Here is a 13,094-nt window from a genome sequence, read left to right as displayed (position 1 = left end):
CGCATACTCATGTTTACGTTGGTCACTTCACTGCTAGTGTCAGGCGGGTGGAGGCATCGGCTCACCGAGTACCCCTACCATGGTTGGGAGGGCGACAGGCACTCTGCCTAGTTTGGGTGTTGATAGTTTGAGTCCGTGGGTAGGGAAGCAGGGAGGGGGTGGGAATGGGTGGTGGGGAGGTATGGGTTTACTATGTTACTATTGCATTGTTTTTCTTGTCTTTTTTGTTTTTACGCAGAGTCCTTCCTTGTTACATTGGCTATCGCTTTCGGCCCCTTGTAGGTCCCAGCTTGACGGGCTGTCTGCCCCAGAGATTGCCTGGTCCACTAGAGATTTGCAGGCCTCCTGCTCCAATTCGTTGTTTTGACCTGCTGCCCCGGCGACTTGGCCGGCCTCACTTTCACTTCTCATTCCATATAGTCTTCCTGGTCTCTGACTATGTCACGCCCCCTCTCTAGAACCCTCACGATCCTGTCCTGGAATGTCAATGGTCTGGGGCACAAAGCCAAGAGAAGTATAGTCCTCCAGTACCTCCGACGCCACTCCCCCGACATTGTTCTGTTACAGGAGACGCACTTAGTGGGTAACTCTTGTCGAGCTCTTCAACGGGGTGGCTATACATTATTGGTCCACGCGGGTTTCACCTCTGGTTCCCGCGGGACCGGAAGCCTGGTTAAGATAAGCCTCGCACTTTTTCATTCCAAGACATGGGCTAACCCCCTGGGTCGCTTTGCGCTGGTTGAGGTTTCTTGGGAGGGCCGCCCGTTGAACATACTCTCAGTGTACATTCCACCGGCACTGGTCCAGGACTCCCTTCAGGAGCTGGGCACTCGCATGTTGGGCATACCTGTTGGTACACTTCTGATTGGCGGAGATTTTAACAGCACGATGTGAGACGACCTGGACCGCAGTCCCAAGCCCAGCTCTCATCGGTCGAGATCAGACCTATCCAACTTTACGCGAGCCATGGGACTTATAGACATTTGGCGACACCATTATCCGACCACACCGTATTTCACACACTACTTAAACGCGCATAAAAGCATGTCCCGCATTGATTATTTATTCTGTCCCACCGCTGACCTCGGCTGCTTCGTCTGCCCGACGGGTCTTCCACGGTGCATATCCGATCACTCACCCCTCAGTGTAGACGTGACCTATCACCGTCCGTACACGCGCGGCCCTATCATTATTAGCCCCTGGCTCATGCAGATCCCTGATATCAAAGACGGCCTCCTCGAGTGCACTGAATTCTACTTCACTGAAAATGTCGGCTCTGTGGATTTGGCGGTGACGCTCTGGGAGGCGTACCTGGCGGTCGTGAAGGGTGAGGCGCTGACACTAAAAACTGGCTATTTGCATGCACATAGAGAACAGATTCTCCAGGCAGAATCAGACCTCATCCGCCTTGAAACGCCACAAAACACCGCCCCCACCGATGACACTGCTAACCGCCTCCGCGCTCAGCAACTGGCATACAAAGCGCTGACTCAAGAGAAAGCACAGGCCCGATTGCTCCACACACGCCACCGTGTGTATGAATTCGGTGATACTTCAGGCAAAATGCTTGCGTGGCTGGAGCGGCAAGACCAGGAATCCAGATGGGTGCCCTCCATTCTCTGACCGGATGGCTCCACGGTTGTGGACCCTCAAGATATTGCGGAGCCTTTGTTGATCACTTAAAGCACGTGTACACCGCTGGTTCCTGTTATACGTCTGAAGAATCTAGGCAACTCCTAGAGGAGATGCGTCTCCCTGTCATATCAGACACTGATCGAGCGACCCTGGATGCTGACATCACGGTGGAGGAGCTCACCACAGCGCTCTTCGCCGTCAACTCTGGCAAAGCTATGGGCCCGGACGGAGTCCCTATCGAATTCCTCAAGGGTATGGCCAGAGAGATTGTCCCACATCTGCGAAATATGTTTCTACAAAGCCGCGACAACGGTATACTCGCGCTTGCCCAGCGGCTTGCTTCCATTGCGGTAATCCTCAAGCCGACTAAACCACCCACTGACTGCGGTTCTTATCGACCAATCTCCCTGATCAGTGCGGAGGCAAAGGTCCTAGCTAAACTGCTGGCTAACCGTCTTCTTCTCGTCCTTCCCTCCCTAATACATGACGATCAATCCGGTTTTCTTCCGGGTCGCAACACGGCTTTGAATCTCCGAAGGGTCCACAATGTCATGAGCCGCCAATCCATTATCCAGCAAGATGCGGCCATCCTATCGCTTGATCCTTCGGACTGGTCGCCCCCACGCTCCTCGCCTCTCCTGCCTCCTGAGCCTCACCTGCTGCCTGTGCTTAGCGCCGACGCCGATTCCAGCGCCCCAGCCACCGCAGGGCTGCCCCCAAGCCTGCACCCGTTTTCCCACCGCTGCCTGCCTGCGGCCCCGCCCCCACGCCAGCCGATTGGATCCCACGCTCCCGCCTCCCAGCGGGCCCTCCCTCCCGGCTCCCTTCTTATGATGCCCCCAGAGCGACTGTGCAGCGGACGCGCGCAGCGGGAGCGCCGACTGAGCACCGAAGGTGCGCCAAAGGTAAGCCCGTCTGCGCCCGTCCGCGCCTGAACCGCGCCCAGTGCCAGGACCTCTGGTTCCCGCAGACACCAGCCCACCCGCCGGACCTACGACGCCACCGAACTCTACGCACTCAACGCCGGTAGAATCCCGGGCTGCTATCGAGCCACCCCGAGACGCACCCACGGACCCTTCTGCTGCCACTCCTGCAAGTTCACCTGCATCCGGACCTGCACTACACCAGCACCGACCAAGCCGAACTCCAGCAGCAACCACCTCAAGTGCATCCTGCTCAACACCCGCTCGTCCACAGACACGCCGTCGAGCTCTGGAACCTGCTCGACACCACAGCCCCAGACGTCGCCTTCCTCACGGAAACCTGGATGAACACCTCCTCAGCACCCGACATCGCCATCGCCATCCCGGACGGCTACAAAATCATCCGGAGGGACAGCGTCAACCAGACAGGAGGAGGCATTGCCATCATCCATAGGAACTCCATCCGCATCACGACCAACACCGACGACAACCTCGCACCCGCCGAACACCTGCACTTCCAGATCTGCATCAACCCCAAGACCACCCTCAGAGGCACCCTCATCTACAGACCCCCAGGACCACGCACCCAATTCAGCGAAGACATCGCCGACTTCATCAGCCCGCACGCCCTCCCCTCCGCTGACTACATCCCCCCTCGGGGACCTCAACTTCCACCTGGAGAACAACAACGACCACAACACCACCACTCTGCTGGACAACCTCGCCAACCTCGGTCTCAAGCAGCTGGTGACCACCCCCACCCACTATGCCGGACACACACTCGACCCCATCTTCTCTTCCAGCAAAGACATCGCCTTCAGCCACGCCACCGGGCTCCACTGGACGGACCACAGCTGCGTCCACTTCAGCTTCAGAAGGACCACGATCCACCACCAACAGCAACAGGTTGCACGCAGAAGCTGGAACAAGATCACAGCCAACCAGCTCGCGACTTCCCTGAACATGAACCCTCCCACCAGCGCAACGAACCCGAGCCAAGCGGCCACCTACCTCGCAAAGTGGATCAGCAACTGCGCAGACGACCTCGCCTTCCTGAAGACCCCGCCTAGCAGACCCGGCAGCAAGAAAGCCCCATGGTTCACCGACGAACTCAAGAGCTCCAAGAAGAACTGCCGAGCCCTCGAGAAAGCCTGGCGCAGAGACCCAACACCGAACAACATGACTACCCTCAAGCTCGCCACCCGAAAACACCACCAACTGATCCACGCCACCAAGAAAACTGCATTCAAGGAACGACTGGACGACGCCCACAACAGCAAGGAACTCTTCAACATAGTTAAAGAGCTCTCCAACCCCAACGCCGGAAACAACGACATCACCCCTTCGCAAGACCTCTGCAACTCCCTCGCCTCCTACTTCCACAACAAGATCGCGGACATACACAACAGCTTCAGCTCTCAACCGACGCACGCCACGACTGAACCAGCGCCCCCCACCACCACCACCCTCTGCGCCTGGACCCCGATCAGCACCGAAGACACCATCCGCACAATGAACTCCATCCACTTCGGATCCCTGACCGACCCCTGCCCCCACCACGTCTTCAACAAGGCCGACGCTGTCATCGCACCCCTCCTGCGGGACATCATCAACACCTCCTTCGACACCGCCACCTTCCCGGAGAGCTGGAAGCACGCCGAACTCAGCGCTCTACTAAAGAAGCCATCAGCCGACCCCACCGACCTCAAGAACTACCGCCCCATCTCGCTGCTCCCGTTTCCGGCAAAAGTCTTCGAGAAGACCGTCAACAAGCAGCTGGCCGCCTTCCTCGAAACGAACGGATCCCTCGACCTCTCGCAGTCTGGATTCCGGGCCAACCACAGCACCGAGACCGCCCTGATCGCAGCTACCGATGACATCCGAGCCCTGCTCGACAAAGGAGAAACAGCGGCCCTCATCCTCCTAGAACCTCTCCGCGGCCTTCGACGCGGTCTGCCACCGAACCCTAGTGCAGCGCCTCAGCAACGTCGGAATCCAGGAGAAGGCACTGGAATGGATCACCTCGTTCCTCACCGGAAGGACACAGAGAGTCTGCCTCCCCCGTTCAGATCAGAAGCCACCGAAGTCATCTGCGGTGTTCCTCAAGGCTCCTCGCTCAGCCCAACCCTCTTCAACGTCTACATGAGCCCCCTCGCAGCCATCGCACGCCAGCACAACCTCAACATCATCTCCTACGCCGACGACACCCAGCTGATCTTCTCCCTCACCAACGACCCCACCACCGCCAGAGCCAACCTACATGAAGGGATGACAGATGTAGCCAAGTGGATGATGAGCAGCCGCCTGAAACTGAACTCGGACAAGACGGAGGTCCTCATCCTGGGATCTTCACCCTCTGCCTGGGACGACTCCTGGTGGCCCCCCGCCCTGGGCAGCGCACCCAAACCAACAGACCACGCACGCAACCTGGGCTTCATCCTGGACTCCTCTCTCTCACCATGACCAGACAAGTCTACGCCGTCTCCTCGTCATGCTTCAACATCCTGCGCATGCTACGCAAGATCTTCCGGTGGATCCCCACCGAGACCAGGAAGACGGTCACCCAGGCCCTCGTCACCAGCCGTCTGGACTACGGCAACTCTCTGTGATTGATTGATTGATTGATGGCGTTTGACTCGATCGAATGGCCTTACCTCTTCAAGGTTCTAACCCGTTTTGGCTTTGGGCCCCAATTTATTAGCTGGGTGAGACTCCTGTACACAGACCTCTTTGCACAAGTCACGGTCAACGACCACACATCTCGACGGTTTCGCCTCCACCGGGGTACTAGACAGGGCTGCCCCCTATCCCCGCTGCTCTTCGCCCTTACCCTCGAGCCCCTCCCCAACTGGATCCGTACAGACGTCTCTATCAGAGGTCTCCAGTGGAATGACGATGTGACGGACAAGATCTCCCTCTACGCCAATGATGTCCTGATTTATGCATTTTCCCCCCGGTCCTCCATTAACAGTTTGTTCCATGTCCTCACTAACTTTGGAAAATACTCGGGCTATTCGATTAATTGGACTAAATCTACACTGTATATGTTGCATGGCCCCCCTCCCCGGTTGCCCCGAGGGTTCTCCATCACGATTGCTACTGACGGCTTTCAGTACCTTGGTATTTATGTCACACCTGATTCGAAGATCTTTTACGATCGTAATCTGTTGGGCCCCCTGCGCAGACTCCATAGCGACGTTGCCCATTGGCGCTCCCTTCCAGGCAGGGCGGCGCTTTTCAAAATGTTGGCTCTCCCACGTTTTCTGTATGCCATGCAAAACTGTCCTTTCTTAATCCCGGACTCCTACTTTAGAACGGTAGAGAGCGAGCTTCGTCTCTTATTGTGGGATGGAGGTGCCGCTCGGATTGCCCTGTGTAAACTTTTTCAAGGCTGGTACGACGGAGGCATTGCCCTACCCAAACTCCGCCTCTATTACTGGGCATCGCAATTAGTGACTGTTAACCACTGGATACATGGTTCGCCCCTCAATCCGGCCTTCCTCCTTGACAGAAGCCAAACCGGGCGGGCGGGATATCTGGGGGCCCTCTACAGTTGACCCACTAAACACAGATACGTTGGTCCCATGGCTCACACGGTTACACTGTGGCACAGAGCCAACAAGAGTTTGCGATGGGCAGACAAGCTCACTAAAGCTACCCCACTGTGGTCATCACAATGCCTGGGCACCCTGTGCTTCTCCCAAGGTTTCGACAAGTGGGACATGGTCGGGATTTCGGAGGTGGGAGATCTTGTTCAAAAAGGTGCCATCTTGTCTTTTAGTACTCTTCAGGCTAAATACTCCCTTGCATCCAGGGAATTTTTTCGCTACCTACAAATTACACATGCCATCCACACCGCCATTCCAGACCTCTCCTCCATTCCTGCTATCTCCCCTTTAGAAGATAGATTGCTTTCAGAGCCACTTCCTGAGAAGGCCATCTCCTACACCTATCGAAAACTGTGTAATAATCTCCCCAACTCCTTCCAGTCATTACGGATCAAATGGGAGACGGATTTGGGCCCATTAGATGAGGAGGATTGGCGCTTGGCCCTCATGTCCCCTAGACAGTCGGCTATCGGCCACAGGTTCCGACTGATACAACTGAAGATATTGCATAGGGCATATATGTCCGCTCTTACCCTGGTGAAAATTGGGCGACGCCCTGACCCACTGTGCCTGCGGGGATGTGGTTTACCTGGCACCTTCTTTCATATGCTCTGGGAGTGCCCGAGGGTGCAACAGTTTTGGGGGGGCATTATCAGGAAAATGAGTGACTCCTTGGGTAAGCCGCTCTCCTCATTGCCTATGCCATGTGTCCTTGATATATAGGGGGCCAATGACCTTAATGTTCAGGAACTACAGTGGTACAAAAGGGCGTGATGATGGACGGAGCATCTGAATCAATCAAACACTCACACCCAGTCAAAAGATCTGGGTTTAATCCATCACCGTTCTTTAGCCCACTCTGCCACCCCAGTTCAGACATGGCTATATGCAAATCAGTCTGACCCTGTGCCTCATGGGAACAGTCCAGCCCGAACTGCCAAGCCATGTCTTCCCTGGACCGGAAACAAGCTTCCGAGGACCGGTTTCTGGCATTCCAGCCGTCTTCAGCCCGGCTTGCTTGAATCCAGTGGCAAAGTGAGCAAGGGACTCACGTCTGAGCATACCCTGCCACACTTATGGCGGCCAAAAGCGGTACAAAAGGGAGTGGTGATGGACGGAGCATCTGAATCAATCAAACACTCACACCCAGTCAAAAGAAATGAGTTTAATCCATCACCGTTCTTTAGCCCACTCTGCCACCCCAGTTCAGACATGGCTATATGCAAATCAGTCTGACCCTGTGCCTCATGGGAACAGTCCAGCCCGACCTGCCAAGCCATGCAAGGGACCGGTCCTCGGAAGCTTGTTTGAACTGGGGTGGCAGAGTGGGCTAAAGAACGGTGATGGATTAAACCCAGATCTTTTGACTGGGTGTGAGTGTTTGATTGATTCAGATGCTCCGTCCATCACCACCCCCTTTTGTATCGCAGGAAATACAGTGGGCAGTACTGGGATTTCTGCTGGCCAAACGCTCCATTGCGATGAAATGGGGCTCCCAAGACAGACCGCTGGTGGTGGGCTGGGTGGCCGAAATGGACCACTGTTTGATTGCAGAGAAGACAGTATACAAAGAGCGTGGCTGCCCTAAGGTGTGGGACAAAACATGGGGTCACTGGAATGCTTATAGGGGTGAACTTTGTGACTCTCCTATGGCTGAACTAGCCATGTCGCGTATTGGTCCTGTAGGATGAATCTTGCGCTAATTTGTTCTATGTTTGACCTAGATACAGATTCCCATGTGATGCACTAATTGTGACTATTATTTGACTCTGCTTTTCTTTTTAATTATGTGTTCTTGTTATAAGATAATCATTGTTTATAAAAACTAGAAATTACCAAACTGTCTGTTTGCATTTACCATGGTCATATATTTGGTCATAGCACTATATTATATGTCATGTCACCGCCGCCGAGCCCCCGGGATGTCGGCACAAAGGCCGTGTACCTTTTTCATTTTCTCTCGACTATCGCACGCTGCCGGCCTCAGGGTTGTAGGTAATGACCAGCTGTGTTATGCTATTCTACCTGCAATAAAAACTGTTTTATAAAAAATATATAAAAAAAAAAGACTTGGCACTGGGTATCTGAGTGTGATTCCAAGGTTGAGACCCAAGATGATGTGGTATAATGAGTCGAAGGAGCTTTCTCCACAGCGTTTGGTTGTCCAATTTATCAAATGGAGTGGAGAAATAAATGAATGCAGTATAGACTGACATGCCCCCATGAAAAAACATATTTCTCTACGATGTTCTGGACGACCGCAATATTGTCCAGGATACTATGTTTCTTTCTGAAACCAGCTTTTTCTGGCGGTATGATAATCTGGTCATGGGCCCATTGTTGCAGATGACATAGTATACTTTTAGAAAATAATTTGCCCGAAGCGTCAAGCAATGTAATCTGTCTGAAGCTGAATGGCAAAGTTTTCGGACCCTTTTTGTACAAATGGACTACAACACTCCCCTACCAAGAAAGGGGAATTTTTCCAGTTTTAAAGCAATAATTAAACAGTGGGGTAGAAAAGCTCCCCACGCACTCCTTTTTAATCAGCACAATTGGAATTCCGTTCTGAACTTTGCGTGCCAGATGTTCTGGTGTTTTTTTATAAACCCCACTAATTCATCCCCTAATGGGGGACCAAATTCTGAAAAAGAGGACTCATCCACTCCAGTCCTCACAGGAACGACTGGACTGTTCTTATATAATAGGGAGATATAATCCACCCAGTCCTTCTCTGTGATCGGAATAGGCAGAGCCTTCTGCATTGAGTCGCAATATTCCGCCACAAACAGCAGTACTGGAGATGACTAAAGAGTATGAGTCTCATGAGGAACCAAATCTAATATCTACAATTGACGATTAAAGCCCCATAGACTGTATTGGGAAAGCATGAGAATATACACCAAATTTGATGGGCCACGCCACGCCTACATCTCTCATGAACAATGGTTGACTCTAAAAAAAAAAAAAAAAGCCCTGATGAAGTCTGCCGTAAACAAGAACAGCCGGAGTCGAAACATATGTTGGCAAAAGGGTGTTTGTGATCACATGTAATTAAAGGGACTATTGAAACCACAACCTCAATTCTGATTTCTGTGTGCCTTGAGATCTTTGTTGCTAATCTTTGGGCCTTTCAAATCGAGGACCAATGGATGGCTTTTCCTCCTTCTGAGCACCCAGTGACTAATTTTGGACACTTAAATGAAGAAGACTTTGATACTTTCAGCGCCAGGATACTCCATGGAGTCGCAGGGCGCTTTACAAGTACACCCACATTTACATTTACATTTACTTGGTTTGATTTTGTGGTAGAGTGTGCCAACTGACCCAGCCATCGCACCTATAGTGTTCTATATGGCATACAGGAATGTGTGCCATGTCGACTCTTCACTTTTCTTTGCACCAAAACACGCAGCCTGCATTGGCAGTGTGTGTTAAGGTACAGGACCTCTAAGGGTGTTGCAATATGTGCTGCAGCCCTTAGAGGCCTTCCCTGGTCACAGTGCCCTTGGTACCCGTTGTACCTTTTACAAGGGACTTACATGTAGCCAGAGAGGTGCCAATTGGGGGTACACAGGTACCGTTTTGGGAAAGAACACAATCCCTGAGAACCTGATTGGCAGGGACCCAGGGCGCATTAAGGCAAAGTGCATCAGTAATCTGGAAAAAAGTGTTGGTAAGACCTACTCACACTTTGGCATATGATTCTTTGCTAACTCAATATTCACTGCATCTGTTTTCCAGACCTGCCAATGAGGAGTAATCCATTCGTCTCTTGGCAACAAGGGAAGTATCTGGAAACAAACTGTCTTATCTACGATTCAACCCTCTAAGACATTTGTGTCTTTAGACTCATTTCCACTCTCCAATGGGACTCAGGACATTCCCTCCCCTCCCAATTCCAAAACTTTGAATCCCTTTAACACTTTATGAAGTTGAACCGACACATTCCAACCGCTACCCTTCCTAGCACAGCCTTTCAGCAGGTAATCACCTACTTGTAAGATGACCTGAAAAGAATTAGTGCAGTCTATCAGACTATCTAAGCAGAGACTTAGTAGGCGGAGGGCAGCATAAGCCGGGAACCTACCCATATGGAATGAGAGAAGTGCTATAGTTTAGTCAAAACCATATTCTTCCACGGCAGGCTCAACTGGATTCATCACAAATGTATTCATACATTACATCAGTATGGATGTCCACATTGTTATCCCTTTACTGCAACTATTACATACGATCCGGGAAAACCCAGATTTTCAGGCCCTGTGATTTAAGGTGAACAATGCCCTGTCCCTGGGACATCTGAAGGATTTCGGGGGACCTGGGCCAAACTATTTAGGGGCCCCTGCTTGGAACAGCTTTGAATTTATGATCCCATCCTAGCTCTTTTGTACCTTCATTTGGCGAGGCCACTGGCAGTGCACAGGCACACTGGTCCAAATTCTAAATGTGTTTGTGTATGTAATATTCAGGGATAGTGATTTATAATACAGATGCTGCTCAATAATGTTAATGCAGATCATTTCTGTGACCTCCTACCATTTTTTATAAGTGAGGTCCTGTTCTGATTGGATGATCCATGATGTTGAAAAACGCAAACATTTCTCTGCAAAATGTCTGTTAATAGACTCCCACACACCACCCACATTAAAAATAAATTAAAGGAAAACTGTACTTAAACAAATCTGTTTACAAATTATTCATGATCATCAGGGCAAGACGGGGCTGGGTATATCAGGGTCCCCTTGAAAGACTGGGGCCCTGGCCTAGGGCTTACTTTGTCCATGCCTTAAAACATCTATGCTCGGTCCTCCTTCATATGCGCTCCTTTACCATTATCCATTCCTTTTTGTATTTACGGCATTGGGGGCATCAGATGCAACACAAATATGTGATTTACTCCAGATCTGATACAAATGTCGATATCTGGAGTCAATCCTGAGACTGTGCATACCTGATATTCATCCTTTATTTTTGCTGATTGCAAGTGAGTCTCTCTAGAAAAGGCTGTGCTTAACAAGAAAAGCTACTGCAAGTGCCACACTAACATCTCTCTTTCCCTGTATTTACTCCCTGAACAAGCTGTACTAAACTCTTGAATTCCATTTGGCCTAACTTGTATGATTTGAGATTTTCTTTGCCATTGTGTTCTTGTGACATCTGATGCCTTTTTCCCCTGGTATTGTTCTGTTTCAATACACATCTACAAAAGTAACAAAAACATCTGAGGGAAAATAAGTTGCCATCAGCTACTGGAGAATGTAGTTAAGGCTTTTCCACAACATGCCAGTGAGTCTGGGCCTCGGTTTAATTTTTTTTTACTCCGTAAGCCTTTATTTAGCTAGTTCATTACTGTTTACTGTGAGAGACTGTGATCACCCAGTGTTTCTGGTGGACATTAGCCATTCCTAGAAATAGCTCATACATTTTAACCAACTTTTAACCGGTATGCCATCTTTACGTGGTAAGCCTGAATTTATTGATGGCATATATAGTAAAACATCAGCTGCAGTATAGAGCTGTAGATTAAAGTAAACCATGTGACTTGGTTTTACCTAGGAACAGATGTGGAAATGTGATGGGAGTGGCTTCATGCCATGCAAGCCCATGGGTAAAGAAAGTGTATTTAGGTGGGCAAAATATTTCAGGGTAGATGTTCTAGTAGAAGGCACTGGACCTCCAGCCAACTCCTGCTTTTAGCATAAGCTTGTTTAACGGTCTAGCTCTCATGCTGGGAGCAGCAGCCCTGATCTTACACCGCCTTCTAGGGATTCTAACCCGTGTTTATGATACTGTTGGGAAAGTGAAGTATTGTCTGTCATTACTACTGTTGTTTTCATTGATCTGTTCAATCCTTCTTTTTAGGATAAAGAGATTTATCTTCTAGATGATCCTCTGGCCGCCGTTGATGCTGATGTTGCCAGGCACCTGCTAGAGAAGTGCATTTTGGGAATTCTCAGCGATAAGACCAGAATCCTTTGCACTCACAGGACAGAATTATTGAGCAAAGCAGACTTCTTGATTCTCATGGATGAAGGAAAAATAATTCAGACAGGTGAATGTTTCCTGCGACTTCAATTTGTACAATTCCTGTTGCAGAAGAAAGACTTGGCAGGGGACTTTATGTACATAGCATACGAGTGCCACTTTTTAAAAAAATTTTTTTTTTAGAGTTTTATATAGCTTGAACTAGACCCAAGATATTGGGTATCAGAGCGCTTCACATAGCACTAGTTTCGTTACAGAAGGACACAATAATTTTTGTTAGGCACGGGGAGATTAAGTGATTTGCCCAGAATCATAGGATGTTGAACGTTGTTGCCGAGACACGAACGTAGTTCCCCAGCTTCGAGGTCGACAGTTCTAGCCGTAAGGTTACATCCTCTAGCCATAGATAGTTCTGATGTCACTACCATCAAAAGCCTCCCAGAAGACACATCTACCACCTCCCCCATGGCAACACTAGTGGCAGGAGGCAGCTTTCTGCTAGTACCAGGTGGTCTTTCTTATGCAGAGGGAAGCTGCAGGCTGACTGGGCTAGTTACTGTCCTGCACCCAACACACCATAAATGCATCATAATTGTCCCATGTGGGACAACAGTACTAATGTGCCACAAGTGAATGTACTTATATCAGTGCTACCTAATCTGTCGAGGGGGATTCATTTGAAATGCATCTTTTAATTTCCAACAAAACAATGCAAAATCGATGATCCCTCAATTCAGTTTAAAAGTACTATGTTCACTGACCAACTTTTAAACCAGCTATGGAAATGTATTTTGTGCTCCCTATAAAATCAGTGTGTTGCTGTTGTATCTAATGCTAGCTACAATATTATGCCTATTGCCTTTCTCCCAGAGAACACCCTAGACACTAGGCGTTAAAGATTCCCTCCTGCATTGGTAAACCAAGGCACTGCTCACTGGCT

The 13,094-nt window shown here is 50.3% G+C and overlaps 1 protein-coding gene across 2 annotated transcripts in view; it reads left to right on the top strand.

Annotated features, from left to right (window-relative positions):
• The window catches only part of LOC147706825 (ATP-binding cassette sub-family C member 10-like), an 875,391-nt gene that overhangs the window by 584,474 nt on the left and 277,823 nt on the right, over positions 1-13,094 (top strand). For both annotated transcript variants that reach the window (XM_086925960.1, XM_086925959.1), the window contains exon 11: positions 12,032-12,221. In XM_086925960.1, coding sequence (XP_086782086.1) covers positions 12,032-12,221 — 190 coding nt within the window. The remainder of the gene's footprint in view (positions 1-12,031; positions 12,222-13,094) is intronic.

Source organism: Lissotriton vulgaris, chromosome 6 (assembly GCF_964263255.1).
Source record: "Lissotriton vulgaris chromosome 6, aLisVul1.2, whole genome shotgun sequence".
Lineage (NCBI taxonomy): Eukaryota > Metazoa > Chordata > Amphibia > Caudata > Salamandridae > Lissotriton > Lissotriton vulgaris.
The sequence above is the reverse complement of the archived record's forward strand: the minus strand, read 5'-3'. Positions and strand labels throughout refer to the sequence as shown.